At 46.5% G+C, this 14,548-nt stretch overlaps 1 protein-coding gene across 1 annotated transcript in view; it reads left to right on the forward strand.

The window, feature by feature from the left end:
• Positions 1–13,637, forward strand: part of RGCC (regulator of cell cycle) — a 14,113-nt gene extending 476 nt beyond the window's left edge. Inside the window, exons 2-5 of the mRNA XM_007468611.1 lie at positions 308–493; positions 9,797–9,904; positions 11,900–11,962; positions 13,247–13,637. Of these exons, the coding sequence (XP_007468673.1) occupies positions 308–493; positions 9,797–9,904; positions 11,900–11,962; positions 13,247–13,254 (365 nt within the window). The 3' untranslated portion in view covers positions 13,255–13,637. The remainder of the gene's footprint in view (positions 1–307; positions 494–9,796; positions 9,905–11,899; positions 11,963–13,246) is intronic.
• The last annotated feature ends 911 nt before the right edge of the window (positions 13,638–14,548 follow it).

Consider the following 14,548-nt stretch of genomic DNA (forward strand, 5'->3'; position numbering starts at 1 on the left):
CCGACAGCGCGTGGGAAAGAGTTCGGCTGTGTCATTTAGCTGCGTGACCTTTGGCCTGCAACTTCCCCGGGTCGAGGCTCACTTTCTTTATCTCGAAAACGGGCGCGACACCAAGGCGCACTTCAGGGGGTGGTGGAGACTATTAAAAGATAACAGCGAGCAGCGGGCAGCGACAGCCGGGCTGTCCCCGGGCCAGCGCGCGGTCAGCGTTAGTTAGCGATCCTCGGGAACCGTGCGGCCCCTGCCGGGCCCGGGGTGGGGCGGCCGCCCCACCCCACCCTCACCTGAGCCCGCCGTCCCTCCCCAGCCCCGGCCTTGGACTCGGCCGACGCGGGGGACCTGAGCGACGCGCTGTGCGAGTTTGATGCGGTGCTGGCCGACTTCGCGTCGCCCTTCCACGAGCGCCACTTCCACTACGAAGAGCACCTGGAGCGCATGAAGCGGCGGAGCAGCGCCAGCGTCAGCGACAGCAGCGGCTTCAGCGACTCGGAGAGTAAGTGTGGCCCCGCCGGGGAAGGTGCCGGAGCCCTGGGCACTCCCCGTACCCGGCCCGCGGAGGAGCGCTCTGGGCTCGAGGCTCAGCTTGCTTATCGGGGCCGGGCGGTGTTATAGCCCCAAAGCTCAGCGCGGTCTCTAGGACTCTAGGCGTCTCTGGGGCTGCAGGCCCGGCGGGGGCAAGACCTCTGAGGATGGTCTCGGGAAGGCTCTTGGAGGGCAGGTGTCAGGACGCAGGAGGGTCGAAGCGGTAGGACTCCTGGGACCCCAGCCAGGCCTTCCCGCGGCTCCCCGACCTCCTCTCCTTTCCCCTTCTTTTCCCTCTCAGCAGTATCTTCAGAGGCTGTGGAGCAAGTGCCACAGGCATGGGGTCGGGGCGCATGGGAGGGCACAATATGGACATATTTGTGAAACCAGGAAAGGTTTCATAAGCTCCCGTTCTTAGATTTTTGAAGCACTTCTTGCACTTTCTTCTGGCCCTGAGCTCCCAGACTTCTTGCTACACTGCCCGAAGTTTTTTTTTTTTTTTTTTGCTGTACGTGGGCCTCTCACTGTTGTGGCCTCTCCCCGTTACGGAGCACAGGCTCCGGACGTGCAGGCTCAGCGGCTATGGCTCACGGGCCTAGCCGCTCCGCGGCATGTGGGATCCTCCCAGACTGGGGCACGAACCCGCGTCCCCTGCATCGGCAGGCGGACTCTCAACCACTGCGCCACCAGGGAAGCCCCTGCCCGAAGTTTTGAAAGAATCCCTGGCACTGCTGAGTTCAAGTATTTAGAAAGTGTCCCTCATCCTTCAGGCAGGTCCATCACGTGGACGGCTGGCTCTGACTCCCCACCCAGTTGGGGGTGGGCAGAGAGCAGATGGGCCCAGAGCTGCTTTCTGGTGACTTTGCTCATAGTGGAGACTACCCCCCGCGTCTCTCTGTCCTAAACAACCTTGTTACGAAGAGAGACCATTTTTTCCAGGAACTCGAATGTCCCGTAAGGATTTTGGATACCTTTTCAGGCGTCAAATAGCAAATCGGGTGACTTTTCAGTATTATGTGACTGCTGTTTTACCCAACCTGGATTACTTAGTATTTTTCAAAGTGAATTTTAAACATTTCTGGGTAATTCTTGAGGCTTCATTCTCTAGATGGGATACAAGCGTGAATGTCACTCCCTTTGTTGTCCTTGACTCTGGGAATAAAAACAATGACCTTTCCTTGTGATTCCCTTCTTTTGAAATCTGAAGCTCCCCCTTGTTACAGGGCAAAGATACAGTCCTAGGCTTACACATGAGCTGTCCTTCTGAAAAGGAATAAAGGCCACTCGCCACCCAGTTCAGGCTTTGAGTCAGAAACTTGAGTTCCAGCTTGACTTTTCTTGGCAGCCCTGCCCAAGCGTTAGAAATAATTGCAGCTTTTGAGGTGAAAGGGAATGGAATCGTATGCTGTTAATTTTCCGTTCAGTATGTTTGGACTTTGTTGCTAATGACCAGACCGCTTATTTTCAATTTCAAAGAGAAGTCTAAAAAATTTTGAAATTTGTCTCCATGTCTGTGGCCAAACTTAAATATGTCTCCTTCTACTGGGGCATGGAGCAAGTTATTCATCAGGTACAAATTCTCTCTCCCGTGGGAAAGAAAGCTGGCACAGTCTGTCCGGTGCCGCTGTCTTGCAAAGAACAGCTCCTTTCTAAACCACAGCTGCACTTGGCTAGAATACGGTCTGAGCTCACCCATTCATGGGTGATTGCAACTCCCTCTGGGTAGGGTTTCAGATCTGCGATCTATTTTCAGAGGCCTCAAAGAAAAGGCACTCGAAACACATTCTTAACAGTTTGGGGGGAGATATTTGGAATAGTCTGTAGTTTTTCTTAGGGTATGTGTGTGTACTTTGTTTTCTGCTGTTGTTGTTAACTGTTAAACTAACCCTTAGTTTGGTGGTTAGAGAGGTAAATGGGAGGGTGTAAAGAAGGCTCAGATGACATTAGTCTTTTCTATAAATGTGTAGTTTGGCCACCACGAGGCAGGTTAGAAATAGTCCTGGCAGAAGCAGTGTGTATCTAAATAGTGATTTCTTAAGGACGCCTAATATGTGTCTTAATTGCCGCTAAGAATGGATCACAGACATTTGTTATACTCATTTGTCTGTTTAATGCTTTTCTGTGGAAGAGAATATTTGAGAGACGTGGATCCTACTGAAATTTAGCCCACCAAAGGGGAGACACACCAGGATGATCATAATAAGAGCAGCTCTCTCCCTTATTTTTTTAATTTATTTTTTGGCTGCATTGGGTCTTCGTTGCTGCACGCAGGCTTTCTCTAGTTGCGGCGAGCGGGGTCTACTCTTCCTTGCGGTGCGTGGGCTTCTCATTGCGGGGCTTCTCTTATTGCGTAGCACGGGCTTTAGGCGCACAGGCTTAGTAGTTGCGGCACACGGGCCCTACAGCGTGGGTTTCAGTAGTTGTGGTGCGTGGAAGAGCAACTCTCTTTTGCCAGGCTCTTTCTATGATTACTATTATTGTTTATTACCTCTAACCATTAATGATCTCTTTGCTTTGCTTTAAATGTGTTATCTCATATGATCTCTGCTACAGTCCTGGAACGTAGGCACTGTTGTCTCCTTTTTTCTGATAAAAAAGTGGAACCAGTTGGGCTGTCTCTCTCTCTAAGGCCTTGCTCTGTCACCATGGATGGTTGGCTGGTATGTGAACTAGGTCCTCCGGGATAGACTTGATGTCTCACTGGACAGGGATCATGTGCCTGCTTATCAATGGTGGTTGTGTTTGAAGGTGTCTCTTCAAGGCAGTGGTCACCTGGCCGGGTCTGTGGAGCCCAGGCCGAGCTCTGTTAGGGCCCTGCATGAGGAGTGGGCCTCATTTTCTCTAGCTGTGAAATGGTAAGGATGCTATTTAATGATGATGTTAGAAACATCCATAAGCTCATGATGAGGAAGAAAACATTTGTTCTGTTTGATGCTTTTAAGAAAATAATAAAATGCACGTGCCACGCTATGTCACATAGGTCAGAGACATTTGAGCCAGTGTCTTGTGTGAAAATGTTATGTATGAAGCTCTAAACCCTTGGGACCTTGGTTGTCACTCTACCTCTTACAGCTCCATCACTCTGAAGATGTACCTACTGCATTCCTGGTTTTTGAAGAACCCTTCCTTTTCTCTCAAAAAAAAAAAAAAAAGATGAGAAAGACAAATATTATATGATATCACTTATATGTGGAATCTAAAAACTAGTACAAACGAACTTATTTACAAAACAGAAACAGACTCACAGACATAGACAACAAACTTATGGTTACCAAAGGGGAAGTGGGGGGGAAAGGATAAATTAGGAGTTTGGGATTAACATATACACACTACTATATATAAAACAGATAAACAACAAGGATTTATTATATAACACAGGGAGCTATATTCAGTATCTTGTAATAATCTATAATGAAAAAGAATAAAAAAATATATGTATGTATATATATATATATATATATATCTGAATCACTTTGCTGTATACCTGAAACTAATACAATATTGTAAATCAACTACACTTCAATTAAAAAATATTTCGCTTGCTTGCATCCAAAGGAGAAAAAGTAGACATTCCTTCTTTCAGCCAGAGAAGCAACTTACTTAGATAGGAGAGAAGAACGGATATTTAATAAGGAAATACTCTTTCCTGTTTCCACTTACAGGGAATCCTTCTAAGACATGAAGAGGACCAAAATAACAGTGGCAAGATAACTTCACATTAGGGGTGGCATTCAAATGCGGGGTGATGAAAATAGTTCCTTTTGTTTCTTCCTTCTAGATTTCGGTTCCAACAGGTGACACCAGGCACTTTCATGAGAGCAGTTTCAACTTTGGCAGTAAAAGGGCAGCACAGTTAGGAGGGCAGTGAGGTTCAAACGCGATCCTCAGACGTGCTTCAGGCATTGTGCACATCTTTGGTTTGAACTTATTTTGAAAAATCTGTTGTTTTTTCAGTATTTTCAAAACTGTACGTGCACAGCATGACTTCTGAAATGTGTCTGATGACATTTTAACTCATCAGATACTAAATTTTAACCAATGTGTTAATTTATGATTCCACCGAATGATTTTATAAGAAGTTTCTAATATTAACTGGAACTTTAAAAGGTGATGCAAACTTATATCTTTGACGGATTGGAGTTTCCTTTTTCCTTTGCGGGGGGGGGGGGGAGGGTTTTGCTACTTAACAGAAGACCTCTGAAGTCTACTCCGTATGCTGGGGCTATTATGATTTTGCAGGGCCATTGTAGGGAATGCGGAATTGGCTTCTTTAGCATGTGCAGGACCTAGAACATCTGTATTTCTTTGCCTCGACTATTCTAGCTTGGCCCTGGGAGAGGGGACTGTATGGCCCCTGGCGGGGGGGGGGCATGCATGACAGGTAGCCCATTGGCTGATCTGGCCTAAGAGCCACTGAGACCAGCACTTGAACTTGTTCAAGACGGGAGAGACTGAGGAGTTAGGAGCCCTCAGGGTGTCCCGGTGTGTGTTAGGAATTCCAGGCAGGTGACAGGTGTCACTGGCTGACACCTGGAGGGATATCTAGAGGGACTGAGCAGTCTCAGAAGGGAAGCGGGGGCGATAGTGCTGAAACTGAGAAACGTTTTATTTTATTGCACTTTCAGGGAGGCTGTTGGAATTTAGATTTTGAGGAGGAGTTTCAATCCACCTCCCCCAACACCCGCATACCATTCCCTGTGGCAAAAGGGAAACAGGGCCAAGGCTTTCCTTTTCTCAGTTAATTACTGTGCTTTGCTTGCCTGAAATGTGTGGGATTGTTCTATATTTACAGGAGCTCTGGGCCAGGGTTACTGTCTGTGGTTTCCCTTTCCTCTGGAGTAGCACACGCTGGTGCCAACCCCAAATTACCTTTCTCTCCACCCCCAAACGAAAAAAGCACGTCTACCTTTTAAACAAGCCTCTGTTTTTGTAGCTGAGCTTCCCAAGCTCTGTTGGCGCTCCTGCAGTTAGATGTTTGCATATTTAATATCCTCACATTGCTTTTGATGATGTCTTAGAAAACTTGGTCCCTGAATTCGAGGTTCCTGGCTTCAGTGCACTAAGTTGACAAGGACATTTCTGACGGGGCTTTAGAGCTGATAGCAGTAGATGTCGTAAGGCCCTAAAATATCTAGTCTTGCCACCTGCCGCGGTTCCCCAAATCATCAGTGTTATGTGTCCCTTGAACCCCTGTTAATGGCAGCACCTAATATTGGGCGGGGCAACAATACATTAGTATGCTATCAGCCTGTGACACATTCGTGTCCTTTATCAGACTAATGAGCTGTTATTTCTAGAACTCAAGAAATAGAGTTCTAGGGGAATGAAAAGAACAGGAAGTCAGGCTTTGCTTCCCTTTTAATATACACCTAGCATGAAATCTTGTTCCCTGTAAGTCCGTGGAATGAAATTTTATTGGATAAAGGGTAAAGAGAGGTCTGGAGCTTGGGGTACTTCCGTGTCTGTGGGTTTGTTCTTGGGAGGTTTGTTCTAGGGCACCTCTGAAGATAAATTTTCTCTTAGGAATTTATCTGAAGACGTGGAAGAAGCCTGGGCCCAGGATCTTGAGTCTTCTTACTCTCTGTGGTGACCTTGCTTCTGCTGAGTGTGTCTTCCTCCATTTTGTTGGGAAAACAGAATAAAAGCAATGAAAACCATAGGTATCACATGGAGCGCCTGGCTTACTGATTCCCCTTTCGCAAGAGAAGAAACTAAGGCTCAGAGATGAAGTGACTTGCACAGGGTCACACAGCTTTCACACGGCCTTGGTGCCACATATCTCTAGGGTGGGAGCTTCTGGGGCTCCTGCGGTTGTCCTGGTCATTGTTTTGGGAATGACGTGTAGAGCAGTTATGAACACAGGGCGGAACTCAACTGTGGGGAAGTTTGGCTCAGGGGTGCTGGGGGTTCATTTCCTTTTGATGGTTGAACACTCTGGAGCCTGGAGTCAGGTCGGGCCCGGATTGTGCACTGGAACTCATGGAAATAGAGAGGCGTCAAGGTGTAGCAGTGAGCTGGTGCGTGAGATTATGTGTGTGTGTGTGTGTGTACTGTAACTAGAATTTTTTTTTCCCTTCCTTCATTGTGGGAGTAGCACAAGTTCATTATCAGTAAGAGGCAACTTCTGATTATTTGAACAGTGTACTTAATAGTTGGCAGCTGAATTTGTCAGTCAAATAACAGTCAGTTTGTCTATATATTTTCTGAGTTTGAGGAAAATACTTAGATAAAAAAGGCATATAAACACCAGGCTCTAAAGGGTAAGACGTAAGCCGTGGTGATGCCTTTAGTATACTAGGACGCTACAGAGTCTCAAAACCAAGTGAGTTACCTTGAGTTTTTCATGAATCCTCACTGGATTCCTTTTTCCTACCATTTTGCAATGACCTTTTCCATGTCTAGGTCATTCCTTCCCCCCAGACTCAACAGCATTTGGTCAACCTGTGTGTGCGGCAAACAAATTGTGTGTGTGTGTGTGTGTGTGTGTGTGTGTGCCCCCTCCCAAGGGATGCATATACATGGACGTAAAATTGATGGAGAGTCGGGGCAGAACAGAGGTGAAGTCCCAAGTCAGGAGGAGGGCCTGCGGTGCAGGGTGTGGTGGTGAGACTGAGACCAGGGGTGCTGCCAGCGAGTCCTGGGTTCAGCACTCTGGGCCAGGGGTGGGGGTGATGCTCTCAGGTGTCCTTTGGATCCAAGGATAACGTTCCAGAGGCCTCATACTCCTTTCTCCTGGCTCACGAGTTCTGGCACGAGGCGTGCTTCCCCAGGGCCCTCTGTGGTTTTCCTGCCCCCTCAGTCTTACCTCATCTTTTCCCCACAAGTCTCTCGGGTTCTATTTGGGGGTGATTCTCCTGCCTCTGACGTGGCGACAAGCAGTAACGAGAAGCGGTAGGTCTGTGATGGGCGTGACCACTTTCCTGTGCGTAGGGAAAAGGCCTCCCCTTGAGAAAATCCAGACTGCTGCAGAGGGCGGCCCAGATGACAAGCGAGCAGAAGGGCTTCCCACGTTGAGTTCCACTGAGTACAAGCGTCTCGAGAAATATTAATAGAAGTGTCACCGAAAAAGTGTCCCAAGGGCAAGTAAACCAGGGGAAATAGGGCTGAGCTGGTTTCTTTTCTTTTCTTTTTTTAAAATATTTATTTGTTTGGCTGAGTTGGGTCTTAGTTGCGGCATGCTGGATCTTTCGTTGTGGCGCCTGGTCTCTTCGTTGTGGCTCGCGGGCTCTAGAGCGCACAGGTTTAGTTGTCCCATAGCATGTGGGATCTTAGTTCCCCGACCAGGGATCGAACCTGCGTCCCCTGCATTGGAAGGCGGATTCTTAACCACTGGACCGCCAGGGAAGTCCCTGAGTCTGTTTCTGTATCACAAGATGTCTCAGGCACGTTAAAGTGGGGTTACATCAGAGCACTCTCCAGGGGTGCTTGGTGTTTCTTAGAGTTCGTTGATCGCACAGTTCTTCTCAAAGGACCACTATTGTGGGAAGTAATATCTGGGGAAATGTAAGGGTAAGGTTTGGTGTTTCAGATCTCAGTAGGTGTTCATCATCAAAGCCTTGAAAAAGGGTTGTTGTCCTTTTAGGTGACCCGGGCTGGACCTAAGAAGGAAGAATCGGCTGTGAGGGTTGGGCATGTTTGGAAAACTGAATGCGATGGGTGTGTCGGCCAGGAAGACGAGATGGCTCTGGGGCCACCTGGTCAGGGGAGGGTGGGAGGACCAGTAAGGAGGCCTCAGGAACTGCTCCAGGAACTTGGAGCAATCTTTAGGGATGAAGAGGAATTCTCCTAGGACCAGAAACCTCTGCTTCTGAAAACCCTTTTTTATTCTGGGCATGTCTTTTTTTTTTTTTTTTTTTTTTTTTTTTTTTTGCGGTACACGGGCCTCTCACTGTTGTGGCCTCTCCCGTTGCGGAGCACAGGCTCCGGACTCTGGACGTGCAGTCTCAGCAGCCATGGCTCACGGCCCCAGCTGCTCCGCGGCATGTGGGATCTTCCTGGACCAGGGCACGAACCCGTGTCTCCTGCATCGGCAGGCGGACTCTCAACCACTGCGCCACCAGGGAAGCCCTGGGCGTGTCTTTTGTAACTTGGTCCTGTTCATTTTGAGTCAAGGGGACCAAAGAAAGGTGGTTTTGCATCTTCCTGAGCTGGAGGTGATTGGATAAAACTGAGCGAATCCCAAGGAGGACAGGGAGCCTGACCAGGTCCTCATGGTTCAGCCACCCTCTCTCACCCGAACAGCCTTCCCAGAGCTCATCTCTGCTACAGCCGTGCCTGGCTTTGTGTTTTGTTTTAACTGGGAAGGCTGTTCCTTTGTGACCTCAGAGGCCACATCCTGCTTCCGCCGCCGGGTCTGCCTTTGAGCCTTTGAGTTAGTGCAGCTCAGCCAGCAGTTCCTTTCTGTGTCACAGCCACACGACTGGCTGGCTGGCCGTGGGTTGGTTTCCTCCCCCTTGGCAGAACTTAGAGAAATAGAATCTCAGAACTTCAGAGCTGGAAGGGACTTTAAGGATTATTTAGTCCAGCTTCCCATTTTATGGATGGGTAAACTGAGGCCCAGAGACATTATCTTGCTCAAGGGCATCTGAATACTTAGTAGCTGGGCTGGTTTCCTTGACTCAGCTCAGCCCTGCTTCTGGGACCTTGCCTTGCTCTTGCTCTGGTCTTTGAGGGTATGACAATGGAGGCAGCAAATCACCCAAACTGTAATAGACAACCTGTGGGAGAAGAAATCTTTATCTTTGACCTTCTAGCTTATCCCCAGAATGTAGGAGCTCAGGAAAACCACGCCAAAGACTCTCTCATGAGCAGGCAGGGAGGATTATTAAGTCATGGGATCCAACCTTGTCTCTGTATTTTAGGGGGTTCAGAAGGCAGAAGGGACATTTTTCAGGAAAGATGCTTCCTTATGTCTCAAATCCCAAGGGAAGCCCCTCACCCTCATCGGCCAAGCATTGGCTTAGCTGTCAGTTAGACACCCACTGGGCAGTGGGCTCCGGTTTGTCACAAAAGAGGCTGGTTTGGTCATGATGATCCTGTCCCCCCCTTCTTTGTTTTAGGGAAGCAAGGGCCTTTGGTGTGCCTGATTGAAGACACATACACACATATACAGGCACACTCTCCTGCCTCAAATCATTTGGGGGCATAAATATAAAATCTGGAAACCAACCTATTTTCTTTATAACTTTGCTCCTTTGGGAGATAAACTGTTGGTTGGCAATAGACCGTAAGACTGAAAATCGTTTCTAATGAGTTATGTTTTCTTTCCTGAAAGGTGCAGATTCACTTTATAGGAACAGCTTCAGCTTCAGTGATGAAAAACTGAATTCTCCAACAGACAGCACTCCAGCTCTGCTCTCTCCCGCTGTCCCTCCTCGGAAAGGTAAGTTCATTAGTTGGATTGTGAGTGTTTTTGCTTCCTTCCTCCCTCCTCCTGCTTCTCAGCCTCTTCCTTCTACCCCTTCCCCCTAACCAATCTTTTCCAAATGTGCAAAACTAATAGAGAAGACTAGTATCTTAGTATAGTACAGCATGGAATGGATTTTGTTATTTCTCAGGATTTTGATCAGCGTGAAAGTGAAATCAGATAACTAGGGGGCAGGAAACCAAATTCACAGGGAGAAAAGACGTTTAGACTCTAGACTTCTCTTTCTGTCTTGTGGTGTCATCAAGACAGTGTCAAATGACAGTGCCCTCCCAAGACTGGTTGTTTCTAGAATGTAAAACTCAGCAGTTAGGCTTTGCAGAAAGTTGGGTTCTTTTTCTTGCATTAACTCTTTAACTAATGCTTTCAGATGACCAATTTAGCAATTAAATGGCGTCATCATTATGAAACAAGCAATGATCTAACATAATTCAAAATGGCAGCTCCATCCTGCCTCTACTGTGATATTAATAGGCCGAAAAGGTTTTTAAAGATGTATGAGCAGTTTCTTATATTTTGGAGCTAGTAAAGTGTCTCCAGCCAGAGAGCTGAATGTTCTTTTATATTGGGCAAGTGCCCTTTTGAAAACAAAAGCAGTTTTTTTTCCCTTAAGAAACATTATACTTGCTGAAAATAGTTGCAGAATGCAATAAAAGTGGAGCATAGTTAAAAAAAAATATGAAGATTCCATCGTTTTCTCCCTCAGGCATGAAGGCAGAATTTCCCCCTTTTTCAAAAGGACATTTTAAAATTCTCTTCTCAACATAACAATGTTAGCAGCCACTGGGGACTCTGCCGTTGTCCAGCCCTTCATCTGTAATGGATCTATTGAATTGAGAGAGACAGAACAGTCTAGAAAGTGGCTTAAAATGTGCCCAGATTTGTTACCTGATCCTCAAGAGGTAGGAATTAAAGAGGAGAAGAAAGCCCTAGTGGCAAATTGACTTTAAGAGCTAAGAACAATGAGCTATTTGTGGCCAGCGGGGGCTAATTAATAAAAATATCCAGTAGTGCATTCAGAGAGGGCATGAATGATGAACTCTAGAGAAAAAAGTAAGATACACAGAAAGAATTACATGTCTCGGGATATAGAGGGAACAAAATCATAATGAGGACTTGTTACTCTATGCTGGCACCTGGATGGGATGAGGCTCTCTAGACCCAGGAGCTTCCTGTCGCCTTCTCTGTACCATTTTGACACGGAACTGTAGTGCTTAGTTCGTTCCATCCTGGAGGTACCATGAGGGCTGAAGCGTTGCCCTGGAGTGATAGCATGAACAAAATTGCGTCAGGGGAGAAGTTTAGCAGGAATTAGGGAATCTGGGTGTCCATTCCACACAGTGCCGTGCTCCCCGAATATTCTAACTCAAATCCTACACAGTCAAAAAGTTCAAACTTTTAATCTTCCTTCCCTGTCCCTGTTTCCCCGCATCTCCCAACTTTTAAGGTAGTGAAGGGAGATGCTTCTTCCAGGTTGATGGGATAGGCATGGGGTATGGCCCGGGTGGGGGGGGGAGATGAACTACAAAAACCAGAAAGAAACATTTAAGCTCATCTTCAGAATAAGTTTCCGAGTTGACTATAAGTAAACACTGGAGCAGCCACTAAGGGTTGGTACAGGACACTTTTTTTTTTGTTTTTTTTTTTTGCGGTACACGGGCCTTTCACTGTTGTGGCTTCTCCCGTTGCGGAGCACAGGCTCCGGATGCGCAGGCTCAGCGGCCATGGCTCACGGGCCCAGCCGCTCCGCGGCATGTGGGATCTTCCCGGACCGGGGCACGAACCCGTGTCACCTGCATCGCAGGCGGACTCTCAACCACTGCGCCACCAGGGAAGCCCACACTCTTTAATGAAGTCTCTGAAGACAAAGAGATGGGGTCGCATAATTCTGGAAAAGTCGGAGTCATCAGCTGTCTTGGATATGGAAACTGAACCCCAACTCTTGTTTTTCAGCCAAACTAGGAGACACGAAAGAGCTAGAAGACTTTATTGCTGATCTCGACAGAACCTTAGCAAGTGAGTACATGCCTGGTAGTAAAAAAAAAAAAATCAAACAGAAAACCCAACCAGCACCTCTGATAAAGTGCTGTAATGTTTACCAGCTTGCCTGGGGCAGGAAGTTACATCATAAGGCTTCTTTAGGTTCAGAAACAGGACCCTAGTGGCTCGGAAAGAAATTCTGAGGGTCAGCTTACATTGAAGTGGACCGTGTGCCTTTCCAAACAGTGAGAACTGACCACCAGCAAACAATGGCATTTTGTTTGAGAAGTGGAGAGTGAAGTGTTAGTTAGAGCAAGATTGGAGGCTTACCAGCATGGTGGCCTGCCAGGCTTTTCAGAAAAGAAATCAGCCTATTGACCATCAAGCATTATACTGACAAGCCAGGGGGTTCCATCTCAGGGGCCAGAGAAAATTTCACAAGTTAGATCAGGGGTTTGGTGAGGTCTGACTTCTAGAGGGTTGGGTCCCCAAAGAGAGAATTGGCTTGGGGAGATCCTGTAACCAAAGACCCACGCCAGTTACTAAAAGACCTGGATTAAGTACGCAGTACCTTGTTTCCCACTGGCAGTTACACTAATGGCACCCCATTTTCTGTGACCAAGAATTTTGAGACCTGAGGATGTTAGATCATAGCTGCTTACAGGGGTGCCTAGAAGAAGGGACCCTGAGAATCAGTCCACCCAGTCTATTTCCAAAGAACAGGATTGCAAGAGCCAGAAGGATCAGCTAGAGTTTCCCGGATGACAGTTTCAGCAACTCTACCCTTGGGGGACCTTGTTCGGTCACAGAACAGGCCTGGAGAATTGCATCCTAGCCCCTTTCATTTTATAATGAAAGAGTTGATTTTCCTTAAGAAATATTTTATGCTATACTCTGCTAAATAGCTGGGTAGAATCTGAAAAAATAGATCCAAAGCTGGTTATTTAAAAAGAACTCTGTTCTTAAACATGGTTTCAGACAGACCTAAGTATTAGGTGGAAAGTTCTTGTGCAGTTTCTGTTTACTGGAAGATTTTGTTGCCCATTTTCTTATGTGCTGTACCATCCTCCATCAGAAGACTGTTTTGACAGAGATGACTGTAATTGCGGCACAGTTTGTATTAGACCCATGTGACATGCCTGTTGACTTCATGGAAATTGCAGCAGGCTGCCAGTCATGCCAGTTAATCAGACATATACTACGTGGGAAGCCTGCCATTAAGTTTGGTGCTTTGATGCCTGTCTGAGAGGTGTGCTCTGGCTAAGCATAGGAATTGTTGGCTTTCGTGAGTGGATCACCTTCTCTGTCTCCTGTTGACAGGTATGTGAAGCAAGAAGCTCTGGGTCCTTTCATCGTAAGGGAGAAGCTTCAGAGAGCTCTGAGGACCTGATAAAATCAGCTACAGAATTTGCTGCTGGAGGGGCCAGAGATGCTGCTCATCTACCACCAGGCCATTCTCATTCTCATCCTAAAAATGCCTTTGGGCTCATCTCTGGGCAAGTTAGAAATTGACTTTGTTTACCTGCTTGCAGCGTATTAGAACAGATGACTCATGCTAATGTTGTATTTCCTCTTAAAACATAGCTTTTCTGTAATTTAAAGTGCTTTTATGAAAATATTTGTAATTAATTATATATAGTTGGAGACAGTACTATGCTTTTCCCATTATAATATATTTTTGTATGCAAATAAAGTTTGAACTGGAAGTCTGTCTCTCGTAAGCTTTCCTTTTTTTTTTTTTTTTTCTCTTGATTTCTTTCAATATGTGTCCATCCAACTAGTATTCAAGTGGAAATAACACGCCGCTTGACTTCTAATATGGACCCTGGGCGCTGCCGCATTGCACTAGGCACTAGGATGGTAAACGAGAGAAAGTGTTACTTTGCAGTTCATTCGGGGCTCTCTAAAGGGAAACGCTGGCATATGATTGATGGGAAATTTTCATTTGAGGGCTGCAACTTTAATGAAAGTTGGGTTTCTCTTCTATCTCCATTCTCCTTTCTTAGCACCTTTTTAGGTGCCACGGGTTCTTTCCTTCAATCAGGGGAAATACCAGGTGTACTCAAAATCCAGGGCAAGTTGGGGCAGCTGGAGGACTTATAAATGATGGTGCTCTCATAAAATCCGTGTGCTGAGGAAGATTTGATGTGCTGGCCTGGATGCTAACGTCCAGGTGGCTTCAGTGGAGCCGGAGGGTACAGACGCAACGTCTCCCATAAAGTGGGCTTCGCTTGTAGAGGCCAGTGACCGACCCAAACCCTCCCCCTCCCCCTGCCTTCTGTGGAGGATGGGGAGAGACATAAAAAACAGGAGAGAGTCCATACTTTTCTTAGCTATGCTTTTCTATCCTTAAAACATCTAAAATAACCAGGCATTACTCTGATAATCAGAATCAAGTTATAAAAAAGCTCCAATCCTTATGTTCCTATAGAACACAAATCCAAAGCATAAGTACTTATAATTTTATTTATATTTTCAAAAGCTAGTTACTAATTTGATCTGTTTTTCAGGGCACTGTGAAACTATTCAATAAAGTGCCTTTTCTTTGACCTTTTTCTTTTCCCCAAATTTCTGGGAAAGCTTTTGGGTTAAACCCAAATATTTTCTTTATTTCTTTATTGA

This window comes from Lipotes vexillifer, unplaced genomic scaffold (assembly GCF_000442215.2).
Source record: "Lipotes vexillifer unplaced genomic scaffold, Lipotes_vexillifer_v1.1 scaffold479, whole genome shotgun sequence".
In the NCBI taxonomy this organism is placed as follows: Eukaryota; Metazoa; Chordata; class Mammalia; order Artiodactyla; family Lipotidae; genus Lipotes; species Lipotes vexillifer.